The sequence below is a fragment of the Crocodylus porosus genome, unplaced genomic scaffold (genome assembly GCF_001723895.1).
Source record: "Crocodylus porosus isolate Cpor-Errol unplaced genomic scaffold, CroPor_comp1, whole genome shotgun sequence".
NCBI lineage: Eukaryota > Metazoa > Chordata > Crocodylia > Crocodylidae > Crocodylus > Crocodylus porosus.
The window spans coordinates 66719701-66733629 of NW_017728918.1; the positions used below are offsets into that span (position 1 = coordinate 66719701).

At 42.4% G+C, this 13929-nt stretch overlaps 1 protein-coding gene across 1 annotated transcript in view; it reads right to left on the reverse strand.

Annotated features, from left to right (window-relative positions):
- CEP162 (centrosomal protein 162) overlaps positions 1 to 13929 on the reverse strand; it is a 70504-nt gene that overhangs the window by 17898 nt on the left and 38677 nt on the right. The window contains exons 15-17 of the mRNA XM_019538170.1: positions 8387 to 8590; positions 2908 to 3135; positions 1280 to 1417 (exon numbers count right to left, since the gene is read on the reverse strand). Coding sequence (XP_019393715.1) covers positions 1280 to 1417; positions 2908 to 3135; positions 8387 to 8590 — 570 coding nt within the window. The remainder of the gene's footprint in view (positions 1 to 1279; positions 1418 to 2907; positions 3136 to 8386; positions 8591 to 13929) is intronic.

Consider the following 13929-nt stretch of genomic DNA (forward strand, 5'->3'; position numbering starts at 1 on the left):
GCGGGGCACTAGGGTATCCGTGCCAGGCACAAGTGGCCCTGCCTGCTGCTACCTGCAGGGGCTGGCAACCTGAGCTCCACACTGCTGCCACCCCCCTGGATGCAGGCTCCACACTGCTGCCAGCACCAGCCCCATGCTCCGTGCTCCTACCCAGCTGCTGCTCCTTCACCACTCCTTCCCCCACTGCTTCCTTACTTGCTGCCCAGAGTGAGTGGGATGCCAGGGAAGGCAAACAGGTCTCCTGGTGGCTGCAGCAGTGGCAGCAGCAACTCCACCCAGAAGCTGCATGCTGGCTTGGCCAGGCTCTTCTAGCTGGGAGCAAGTGAGGTGGAATAGGGTAGGGTATGTAGGCAGGAGGTGGGTATATGTGGGCACCTTGCTCCCACCCTCATGGGCGGAAGGGCTGGGTGGGTTACAATTAGCTGGTGGGTGCCATGGGTGGGCAAGATCCGGCCCATGGGCTGTATTGTGCCTGCTCCTGTTCTATGAGCTGCAGAGATGTGACAACATTGTAACTGTACACACGCTCTGAAACTGACAGAGCTGGATGTTGGGTCACTGTTTTTACCACACAATCTTTATATGTTTGTAAAAACAGATAAGATGATGTTTCAAAACAAGTTAATATGCAGGACTGCGTTGAATGTCATTACTTCTGAAAACACAAATTACTTATTTCATTTCTAGAATGCAGTTAGGCCTTTTAACATCGCATCCCAGGGCTGATGGGGCACAATTAGTTTAGTTTTCCCCCAGCAGGTGGAGGTATTAGCTTTCAAAAGTTAAGAGAGAGGATTTTCCATTATGGAATCATAGAAAATTAGGGTGGGATGGGACCTCATGAGTGGACCTAAATTGCACAGCTACAAGTTTGGATTCTTTTATCCAAAGTAGGACATAGATCACTGAAACTTTATCAGGGGTGTCATACATATAGCCTGCAGGCTAGATCCAGCCTGTAGAGCCCCATAATCTGACCCTCTGTGCTGCTTTATTGACCCACATGCCATGTAAGACAGGGCCCAGGCAGATTTGAAATTTTAAAAAGGTAACAAGACTTTAGGGAATTTTATTTTGTTTGAAAGACTGCAGAAAAACTTAGCCTGACCTATGGATACAATGACCACAAGTACAGAAACACTTAATTCCCTTATGTGCCTCTGCACACACACACGTGCACACACTTACAAGTAACAAAAGTTAACCTATTAGTAAGCACCTGGTATTTGTTTTTAAATTGAATTACAGCATATATCATCATAGGAAAAAATCAAACTACCTGTTGATAACCTTGAAGAAGGGTCTCTTGATCTTGAATTTCCTTCTGTATTTCCTTCAACTTTTCTTCAGTGATAGGATCTGTCATTTCTGGCTGGAACCATTTCTTTCCTTTGTTCAGTTCCTCCACACTTTTTAACTTTTCAATTACACCAGACAAATAACATGGCAATAAACTGTTAAATGGGCAAAATTCTCAGAGAAAAATACAATTAAAATGAAATGGTATCTACTGTCCCCTTTATATTACAACACTTGAAAAAAGAAGTGTGAGGCTATCAAACTAATGGCATCTTCCTTGAACCAATATCTGAACAAGTGAAGCAAACATACGCTACAGGCCCTGTGAAGTATATAGGCACATCTATACAGAGAAATTCAGGAATAGATTTCTCTTGCTATAGTATTCACAATAAAAAAAAGTTCATGGAGAGACATTAGTAAAATTTTAACAATATAATTATAACATGGTTCTGCTAAATGTTGCCTTAAAATAGGGTTGTATAAAACTTTGGTAGCCGATTCAATTCAGAGGAGATTTGGTCCGATTTGGGGGCTGAATCTCCAAATCCAAATCGAATCAGGAGACCCATTAAAAGATCTGAACCAAATTGGAAGTTTCCAAATTGATTTGGAAGTCTCCATCTGGGTGGTCCCGCTCGCTGCTGCAGGGACCTGGACCTGGGCTCCATGCTGGTAAGTAGGGGGTGGGCACGCTGGGGGAGTGGGGTGGTCCCCTTCCGACTCTGGGTGACTACTGGAGTCACTGCAGCTCTGGGACAGTGCATGGTGCCCTGCCGAGCTGCACTACACCCGAACAAGGTGACATCTGCTGTACACATGCTAAGTGGCAGAGGGCAATCCCTGCTGTGCAGCAGGCTCTGCCACAAGCCCCCAAAGGCCCTGATTGCCACTGCTGCAGCTGGTGAGTGCAGCACTTTTTAAGTGCCAGGATGCTGGGGCTGTGTGGAGCAGCCATGGGGGGGGGGCTGGGGGAGCGGGCAGGGGATGGCCCCACTCACCACGACCACTGACACTACTGCTGTTGCTGCTTGTTATCTCCTCATTCAAAGGAGATTCGGCCTAATTCAGCAGCTGAATTGAATTGGGACAGTGATTCAAAATCACTGAATTAAACAACCATCCCCCCAAATCAGCTGAATCCGAAGCCGAATTGAATAATTGCTGCTTCGCATAGGCCTACCAGTAACACAAGGCATAAGGTACTTTTATGGAAAACATACAAAAAAAAAAAAAAAAAAAGATCCTAAATTCTTGCTTCTCCTTTACCATGCAGTACTACTTTATATCTGATTAATCTGTAAAACTGACATTATCCCTATTATTTTTAGTTACAGTGTAAAGATTATTAACTAGAAGAGTCAATGGTGCTGCTGTTACCGGGGAAGTGAAGGTTTGGGAACAACATAAATTCAGTTTACCCTCCAGGGAAAGACAAAAACAAAACTTAAATGCACTTTTTATGTTTGATAGCAGTCAGGGGGAATATATAATATGCTCCAGTTTAACCTTTTTTTCAGAACATAACTGACTGAACTAATCAATCAAACCTATCAGTAACTACACATCTTTTCCTTTTCTTCAGTAGTAGAAGATAATGTATGATACCTTGGTCTGAAGTACATAATTTTCTTGACTCAGCTGGGAAAGCTCTTTATCAGACTGCATTTTCATTTCCACCACCTTATTCTCCATTTCTTTCTCTTTCTGAGAGACCACATCTTTTAAATGCTGAATTACATCATGTGCTGAATTCAACTCTTCCTCTGCTGCCTGTACCCTTCTTAACAAATAAAGCTCTCTTGCGTTATTGTTGACAGGTCCAAATGAGGAATCCTATTGAAGAAAAATTATTAGGGAAATAGTATACTGAGATTGTTGTTCATTCATTTTAAGATGACATTAAGATTAGCCAAAATGCATTATCTTTTCTGTGAACTGTTTCATTCAGCAATTTGAAGATACAAAAAATAAAGCATTAATACTGTTTAAACAAGGTTGTGTGCCTCATGCCAGAGGATGGCAAATTAAAGTAGAAAATGCTGAAAAGGACGAAATGCAACCCCCAAAAACCAACAAAATGCATTAAAATAATTTTAAAAAGTCCAGTTAAAATGCTATTTTAAAACAATACATTAAATAATAACATTAAATAAACATAATACACACTACATAATGCTGTTTTTAAATGTTTATAGTATGGTTCCAGTTAAAAAAGCCAAACCAACCTGGTTATTTTCTAATAGCAACTTCACAAAACTTGCCTTTGTACAGACTCAAAATCCTAAAATTTTCTGTGTTAACAGAAACACTCTCTTTCACACTGCAGAGCTCACATAGCTAGACGTCACCTGGATTCTATTAGACTCGCATAAAAGAATATGAGTCTAAAGTCGCAATGACAAAATAAATACCTCAAAGTGAACAAAAGCTGTTAAGATGCTTTTCAAGCGATTACTCCGTCAGTATATGTACATGAATACAGCTCCCATCAACTTCAGTGGGAGATGAACACGTACAATGGATAGGATAATAAACACCCTATATTTCAAGTGGGCTTGAGCAGTCAACAGTCAAAAGCTTGACAGAACACCCAGGCAAGACTGCAGCTTTGGAATTTATTAGTAAATCATCTTGGCAGCCTGCTGAAACCCAGTGTGCAGATCTGGGGGCCTGTACCCCCCGGGAAGAGCTGGGGGAAGCAATCAGAGAGCTGGGGGAATATTCAGGTTCCTGAACATTCCCCCAGTTCCCAGTTGGATTCCCCAGCTCCCTGATCATTCCCCCAGCTCTCTGATTGCTTTCCCCAGCTCTTCCCAGGGAGCCACCAGCACCAGCTGCAACAGAAGGGCTGTGGGCTGAGGGGCTGTGCCAGGGTCTTCCATACAGAGCTCAGCCCGGCAGTGGGAGAGCCAGTGGTGGAACTGCTTGGAGCACAGCCCTGGCCAGTGGCTCTCCCCAACCTCCCGCCACCAGGCTCAGCTCCGTGGGGCTGGCAGAGCTGCTCCGAGTGCAGCCCGGTGGCAGGGGACAGCCAAGGCTGCTGCCCCTGCTGCAGCTCTGGAAGTGGCGAGCACCGCCTGCCTGCAGCCACTGGGCTGCATCATACCCCGAAACCCGTGGTGCAGCGCAGCTCAGTGGCTGCAGGCAGGTGGCATCCACAGCTCCCAGGGTTGCAGCAGGGGTGGCACTTGGGGCATTCCGCAGAACTGGATGTGGGGCTCCTGCCACCCCAAAATTCACTGTAGCCCCCTCCCCCCCCCACCTGCCTTCCCAGCACTGGCACTGAATGCGGGCCTCCCAAGGGAATGTGGGCCCCCACATCTGCATGCTGGATGACAAGAGGTTGCTGCTGCTGCCTGGGGCCAGTGGTAGCAGCAGTATTCCTGGGGGTGGGCACAGGCTGTGCCCAGTGCCAGTCCTAGGTGGCAGTCTCCCATCATCCCACGCGCAGATCCGGGGGCCTGCACTTCTGGGAAGTGCCTTGCATAGCCCCACAGCCCTTCCAGGGGTGCACACGGCCCCCAGTTGTGCGCACAGGATGACAGCAGGCTTCCACCGCCAGCAAGTGATACAAGTTTTGCTTTCAACTGTTTGAGGCGCAATTTCACAGAAACCGCTGCACCTATGAAACTTGGCAGGCCTTGTGCCCTCAGAAGGAGCTACCATCCTTGCAATTTTAATCCAAATCAGGCATGAAATAACAAAGTTATAGGAATTTTCATGATTTCCCATTATAGCCTGTGGGCAAAACGTCGAAATGCGCTGTTTGAGTGAAACCGTTTCTATGAAATGGAACAGTGCTTTGAAACGAAACAAAACAATGAAACCAAACACTGTCCCTTTGAAACAGTGAAGCAGAAGTCAAAATGAAATGGTGCTGTTTCACACAACCCTAGCAAACATAAGAAATCAATAAACAGCTGCCTGTACCTCAGTGCTGAATAAACAAATGAAAGAAAAATATCAGAACAAGGATTTTACCTTATCCCTGCATTTAAGCCCTAAGCTCCAAGAATGCAGCTCCTGCTCAGTTCTACAGGTTGCAAAGCAGCTGCTGTCAGATCCCATCAGCCTATTTCACTCATCCCACTGAAGGCCCAGAGGCCGATATGCCCAGGAAATTTTAGACTCAAGGAACCCCTCGGAAAATGTCAAATCTCAATTTTCACTTCCTTTTTTGACTACAGAAAAATAACAGAGACATTCTTCTGTTGCAAAGAACCAGAAAGACCATAACAGGCCAGAATATTTTTTTAACACTATGGATTCCTGTTTGCAATTTCTGCTTTTACCTTGTGAATCATGTTTACACACCTAACAGTTCTAACATTGTATGACACCCTATGGCATCCCTGAAAGGCACCTCAGGGTGTACAGCTCACTGGTTGAGAATCACTCCTGTAGACAGACTCACTCTCATGGCAAGGCTTAAGTATTTATCCTTATCTAGCCAATTCCATTCATCTATAAAATTCCTGGAGAACAGATATTATGTATATAACCTCCTGCCCCTCTCACGTACATTGTCTTGATCTTTACCGATCAATTTATAACCGAGAGTATACTGAAATCCTTAAAAGATAACTAGTCCAGTCTTCCAGTTCTAATCAACAGGCAGAAGATCATTTCCCTGCATGGGTCAGGCCTTGGTGCAAACACAAATTCTCAATGTTTACTTCTTCCAATCATCTAGACTTTGATCCCTCTAGATGTGAAGAGAGCATTTTTTCTGAAGTCTCAATAGCCCTCTTTGACTGGCTATCATATAAGAGTACAGAAATACATTCATATTAAATGACATCACTCATGCAAACAAATAACTAATCTAAACACAGTTTCTTTGGCTGTTGACAAACATCAAACATCTTATCTTTACAATCTATTTCAGGAAAGCCTTCGTGATATTCTACAAACTTCAAAATATGATATGACTTGTGACACACTTTAAAAGAACAAGACTAACAGATTTTTCTATAATTTTCTACACATTTTTTCCTTGGCTTTTAGCCTCTTTAGAGAGGGTTTTTAATCCTGGAAAAGTCTAAGGAAAAAATGCCACAAAAATGTCAGCAACTACAGTTAATTAAGTATATCGGTTACTGAAAATTAGGGATAGTTTCATAGATTTCATAGACGTTAGGGCTGGAAGGGACCTTGGAAGATCATTGAGTCCAGCCCCCTACCCCAGGGGCAGGAAGTCAGCAAGATAAACATCCAAATTTCTCTTGAAGGTGTTCAAAATAGGTGAGTGAACCACCTCTGGTAGCAGTCTATTCCAGACCTTGGGGGCTCGGACTATAAAGAAGTTCTTCCTTATGTCCAGCCTGAAATATTCATAGAGAAGTTTGTGAGCGTTGGACCTTGTTATGCTTTGGGGCACTCTGGTGAACAGGTGTTCCCCCAGATCCTGATGCACACCCTGGATGTACTTATAGTCTGCCGTCAGGTCACCCCTGAGCCTGGACTTCTCCAGGCTGAAGAGTCCCATGGATCTCAGCCTTTCTTCACATGCATGATCAGAGGACAAGCTATTCTCTTGTCCTCTGATCATGCATGTGGCTCTCTGGACTCTCAAGCTTCTCAACATCCTTTTTGAATTGTGGAGCCCAGTACTCCAGCTGTGGCCTCACCAAGGCTGAGTACAGCAAGAGGATGACATCCTGAGATTTACTTAAGCATCTATGGATGCAAGCCAGAGTTTGGTTTGCTTTACCAGCTGCAACATCGCATTGGTGGCTCATGTTCATCTTGTGGTCAATCATGACCCCCAAGTCTCTTTTTGCCATGGTGCTAGTGAGTGTAGCACTGCTGAGCCTATAAGTGTGCTGCAGGGTTTTTTCCCCCCTAAAGTGGAGTACCTTGCATCTGTCGGTACTGAATGTCATAAGGTTTGTATCTGCCCACTTTTTAAGCCTATCCAAGTCAGCCTGGATCACGAGCCTATCCTTAGGTGTGGATGCGCTACCCCAAAATTTAGTGTAATAGCCGAACTTGGCCAGTCCACTTCTGACACCAGTGTCCACATTGTTAATAAAGACATTAAAGTGAATGTGTCCAAGGACAGAACCTTGCTGGACACCACTGGTCTTGGAGCACCATGATGATTCACTTCCATTGACCACCACTCTCTGGGCCCAGCCTTGGAGCCAATTCCCCAGCCATTGCACCGTGATGTAGCTGAGGCCACAGTTGGCCAATTTTTCCATGAGGAGACCATGGGACACCAGATCAAAGGCTTTTTTTAAAGTCAAGATATATGATGTCAATCTTTTCTCCCTTGTCCAGGTGATACGTCACCTGGTCACAGAAGGAGATGCGATTGGTCAGGCAAGATCTACCTGCAACAAACCCTTGCTGGCTGTCTCTCAGGATGTTGCCATCAGCCAGCTTGTCACGAATGGTCTCTTTGATAATTTTTTCCAGAACCTTTCTAGGGATTGAGGTCAAGCTGATTGGCCTGTAGTTCCCTGGGTCTACTTTCCTCTCTTTCTTGACGATGGGCACCACATGGGTGAAGTACCTGAAGACTGGAAGAAAGCCAAAGTGCCAGGAATTTTTGAATATCTTTGCCAGTGGCTCCTTAAGTACGCTGGGGTGCAGTCTGTCAGGGCCAGCTGACTTGAAGGTGTCCAGCCCCTCAAGGTGTGTTCCTTTACAAGGTCTACACCGATGCTGGACATATATTCACTTAATTAAGTCAGTTAAAGAAGCAATATTAGTTAACACTTGGCTGTCCACTCCCTGTCTGAATAAGGTGAAGGGAGGAAAAAAAACTCTTCACTGTTTTGTTAATTAAATCATTTTTTCATTTGAAATCATAAAATACTGTTACATGCTCTCAAAACACAATAACAAAGTACTAAATGCAAAGAATAAAAATAAAGATACTGACTTACACAGAGAATTTATTGTTTTATTTAGAAATGTTATCTTACTACTCTTTAGTATTGCGGTGCTATTTTTAATAATAGTCATACAAGGTAGCACTTTTTCAGTATAACAGATTTTTATTAAAAAAATCAAAATGTCATACAAATTGTTAATTGTAGGTGCTAGAATCGTAAGAAATAATTGCTACACTTACACGTTGAAACTGCACACAGGAATCCATGTCCTTCATCTGCTGCCCAAGGTCTTTTATAACTGAGTGGTCAGATGTAACCACATTATTGCCCTTTTTAGAAGCTGGCTCCTTTACTGCAGATCTTATTACCCTAGTAGTAAATAATGTTTCTTCATTTTGGAAGGAAAAGAGAACACAAAATTCATTCAGTATTATACTGAAAAAAAAGACAGTATGTTTTCAGGCTACGAAAGTAATGCGAATAGTAACTTCATACGTACTTGCAGCTTGTATGTAAAACGTGGTATTTTCATGCTCTTGAAAACTCAAGGTGTGTTCCTGTGACAAGGGTTTTTTTTGTGATATCTTTTATTGGACCAACTGTAATTCTCATCTCTGTTGTATATCTCCTAGACTATGATGGTATACCACCACTCTAACCCCACTATGAAGTATATTCATGTAATCCATCAATAGTTTTGGCTCATGCTTTAGATGCTCTACATTTAAGCATTTAAAATAATTATTTAACATTTTAATATTTTAATTTAAACCTTATATCAAATATGGGGATGACTGGAGATGAACTGGAACCCTTTATGTATCACTTCTTTATATTTAGAGAATACCCACCAAAAACTATCTAAAATAACAGTAATAACTAGAAATAGTACAGGTTTCCCTCGCCTTGCGCAGGTTCTGTATGTGTGAATTTGCTCTCATGCAATCACCCTTTTTATACAAAAATGTGTTATAAATTCACTCTTATGCAATTTGGGTGGTGGAAACCCGTGATCAGCTGCCTTGCATGGTGCACTGTGGGAGTGACAAGCACCAAAACAGTTTCCTGTGTGTGGATCTGTGCTCCTTGCTCGTTGTCTGCAACAAGTGCTTCTGTAGTTGCCATCCCCATTATGACAGTGCCCTGTGCCTGTGTGTATTGTCTGCTGTTGGAATACCAAAATTGTCTTGTACAAGTGGTAGAAATGGGTCTGGGGGTCAGTACAGTTGAGGTCTTGGAACATATCCCTATTTGTTACATTGTAAAGTGGGTTTCTTTATGTGAATTTGTGTTTTGCGCCATTTTCCAGGAACGCACGTACCGCATAAAGCGAGGGAAACCTGTATTTATATACAAAAAAATTGCCTACAATATGCATGCATTTATGTCCTAAAATGGCAAAACATGCACTTTAAATTTCACTGTATTAAAAAATTTGTAATATTTAAAAGTTTTCACTTTGGTAATAATGTGTTATGTTCCCAATATGCAACTAGACATTTTTCCAAGTTTTTCAGTGGTTATTGGTGGAGCTTACACAATTTTTTAGAGCTTTAAAATGTGGAGAAAAAAAAAAAAATGCTGTACTTAGCCAAGATCCCCAACAGATCAGAATCAACTAACTAGTGGCAAGGGCATATCAGGCAGAACTTCTTTGTAGTGCTGCATCTTCAGCAGTACCTTGACAAATACTCCCCCCCCCCCACACTGACAGCTGAAAACTCAATATGGACATTCACATAAGCATAGTGGTGGTCTAACAGGCCCCAAGGGAGAACGGCAGCTCCTTCCTGAGAGCTCCAAAGGGATGGAACCCAGAAAGCTTAAGGGACTCTGTCAGTATCTACTAGGAAGCAAGGGTATCCAAGTGGAACGAACTAAAACTAAAACAGGCTTAATCTCCATTACATATTGCACAATATTTTGAGGCCTTTCAGCTAAAAATGCCCATGTTGTAAAATTGGGGGAGATATAAAATTATGTAGACAGTGGGGACAACGTACACAACAGGCCAGCGCAATGAAGTGTAAAGCTGCTTTTTTTTCTTTTGAAAACTCTTGAAAATAGGATTTTTTCCCTTCAAAATGGAAACATGCTTTTATGCATTAACATCATGCACAAACTCTTCAAATATGCCTCAACATACACTATAAAACATATATGAAGCTTTTTTTATAAGAATAGCATTTCAGTTAAAGTGTTGATAGCCTGCACAGCCAGAAAAAACACATATTTGCATACAAATCCTCTATCTAGTAGATCAGACACCAAAATAATGAAACATCCTTTGAAGAGTGAACCACCTAATTCAATTCATTACTGTCATATTTTTTTTTGAAAAAGAACCAGCCATTCACTTCATGTTTGAGGATACAGCAGAAAAACAGCCTCACTACGGATTAAAGCAATCCTAGAAATAGACCCTGTAGTGAAACACAGTATCTATTCATAAGTAACAACTTGATACAAAGTGACAAGTAACATGCATTAAGCCAGGCTTGTCCAACATGCGGCCCATGGGCCACCATGTGGCCCGCCAAGCCATTTTCTGTGGCTCACGGTGCTGCGATGGGAAACGAAAGTAAATGCTGTTTACTTTTTTTCCCATCCCTTGTCCCTCCCCAGCTGCTCAGCAGCTTCCTAATGGCTGCTGAAGGGCTGGGGAAGGGACAAGGTTCCCACATGCACTGCGTCAGCTTGATGTTGCCGACATGGTATGTGTGGGAAGAGGAGTAGCCGGCAGTGAAAGCATGGGTCATCAGTACGCACGGGGCGGTCCTGGGCAGAGCTTGCACTGGCCAGCACCGTGGGCGGTGAGTAGAGCCTGGCCGGGCACATGCGCGGTGAGGGGAGCGGGGATGAAACCCCACCAGACCCTCCCCCCGGTCAACTTCCCCCATGCTAAATCGCTGCTTGCACCTGGTTCTGCCCCTTGAGGCTGTGGTTGGGGAGAAGAAGGCATCATCCCCCTGCGCCTGCCCCTTTCCATGCTCACCTGTGTGGTTCATCTTCCCAGCAGCGGGCAGAGAAGTTGCAGCCAGGGGCTGCCTGGGTGCTGCCCCGTGCCCGGCTCGCAGGTCCCCATGTGAGCACACAGCACCAGCCCAGGGCTCACTGTGCTGCCTCCACTCCCTCCCCGGCAGAGGAAGGGCCCCCCCCCTTTTTTCTGGAGTCTGAAAAGACGCCAGATAATTAAAACATTCTGATCACCTTCAGTAATCTGTTACAGTGGTTAATCATCCTCACTGACAAAAGTGATTTTCTTGAAGAACAATAGCATTTTTAGTTTTTGGAAGTTTTGAAATGAAATGGCATGTCTCAGGGTATTATTATTCCCATAGATCAAAGTCCATTATGGAGTATCCACTGTCACTGTTAAGCATCAAAGCATAATTAATAATATACCAATTACATACAATTTGCTGGAGTAATTAAGAGTTAAAGCAAACTATCTCATTACTTACTAGGTCCCCTGGCAAAAGAAAAAAGGCTGTGTTTTACACAGTAAGTTAGAAACAAGATTGTAAATAGAGATTGTGCTGAATTGAATGTCACTATGGCTTTTGTTGTAGATGTCTTAAAACCTCATCCTCAAGGGAATTATTTACTTCTTTGATGCAGAATATTAGTGAAAGAAAAATACTCTGCCATCTCCTATAAGAATTTTAAGGAAGGGCTGAATATTTCAGCTGGTAACACATTTAACAATCAACCAGTATATGTATATTTGCAGGGGAAACTTTTTGTAGACTGAAAACCACCACCATAAAGGAAAAAAAAGTCAAAACTCAACAGAAGTATAACATATTGCATATAACTATAACACTGACTTTTTGTTGCAAGTGGCTCTAAAGCTATCATCTCCAGCTGAACATATTCAGTCAGTATATATAATTTTTCTCAGAGCAACTTTCTATAGTATGAGCACTAAAGGCAACATATATTCAAACCATAACTGACTAATAGGATTTTAAGCACATTTCAATATATGACAAATTCAATTCATGTATTCATTTCATTGTGTTTAGTAAGAAAAGAAGAATTATATTATTTAAAACAATATATATGTTCAAGAGCTTTATGAAAAGGTAATTACAGACCACTGAAGGGAGAAGGCAAGGAATGTGTTTTGGATGACTTGTAATTCTTAGAACACTTTGGGAACATATCTTGGTAAAGAAAAAAATTGCTGAATTCATTTGAATTAACCTTTCCATTCATTACTGAGAGATCTGACATTTCCATGGTACTCAAAGTTAATAGGGACATAGAAATACCTCCTTTCTTCATCAAAAGCAAGGCATTTTCTTTTTTCAAACACTTTATATATTTTCCAGAAAATTTAAACTGTGAAAATAGTTCTGGAGAAAGGAGAAATTGTTTTCACTAGTCTCAACTAGCAAGTTACACTCAGACATGCTGTATAATGCTTGCTTGGTATGTTTTTAAATTTCTGGACAGGGCCAACAATACATGAACTTTATGTTAAATAAAATGGTGAGTGTGACATATTTGTTATATTCTTCACACACAAATACAGACTCTCTCTAGAGTGGTCTTACTGGATAGAACGAGTCACAGATTGCAATTAACCAGCATATCAACTAATTTTGTTCAGTTGATTTTAAAGTGCTATATGCTGTAGAGCAGGCTTGTCCAACATACAGCCCTCCAAGCTGTTTTCTGAGGCCCAAAGTGCTGCAATGGGAATCAAAAATAAACATTATATTTTCATTTTTTGGAGGGGCAGGGGTGATGTGATACTGCTTCCTGTGAGGTCTTTGATTATGGTTCGCCGGCCCACTGAGTGATAAAAAGTTCATGATCCAGCCCCACATTCAAAAAGGTTGGACACCCCTGCATTAAGCTATTTATGTTTTAGCAGCCCATAATACAGGAGCTTTCTGTATCTACTAATATATTACAGTACACGATTGCCAAAAAAAATCTCTGAATTGATGGCAGGTGTTTGTGCCTTCAGGGAAGAATCTTATATCACTTTATACCTGGCAGTTATCCAGTCACACAAGTATTATTTTTTTGCACTTAAGCACAATTTTAGATTTGATTTTACCCCCTGGAAAAAACAGAATTGCTGGACATGCATACCTGCTGGTGCCAAACTGGAGAAGTAGGAAGAGGAAAAATCAGTCCTCTAGGCCTCTTTTTAAAAGTCAGCTACTGTACCTTGCCTTTAATATTCACTGAATAAAAACGGATGGAGGAAAATTTCTGTCCCATGAGGGTCAAGGACCCAGGCTAATACTCAGGGTCATTTCCAATCCAGAGCAGTATCCAGCTCACTGAACCATGTACCCTTCATATGCATATTTCTTCTATCTAGACCCATTTACTTCCCTTTTTTGGATGCCCAGGGATCCAGTTTCAAAAGTGAGGACTGCAGAGCAGTCTGGGTAATACCTAATATGTGGCCTGGTGATTAGAGCACAGTTCAGAGAAGCAGGAGATGCAGATTCAAAACCCCTCTGGATAAGGTGAGCTTAGACTCTGGATCTCTCATTTCTGGGATGAGTGCCCTAATTCATTAAGAGAGCAAGCTAAAACAGGTAAGCCTCATGTCCTCCACTTCATTTAGCACCTACTAGTCATGAGGTTTTGTGTAGTTGAAATTTCAGGGCTTCTCAGATCTTTAAAATGTATCTGGTAAACATACAGCACTACATATTCTGCCTGGCCAGAGTGCAGCTATACTGGGCATATAAGTACCCATGCAGGCACTGTTGCACTCAGAGCTAAATTGCAAACTATGTCTAAGTGCCAA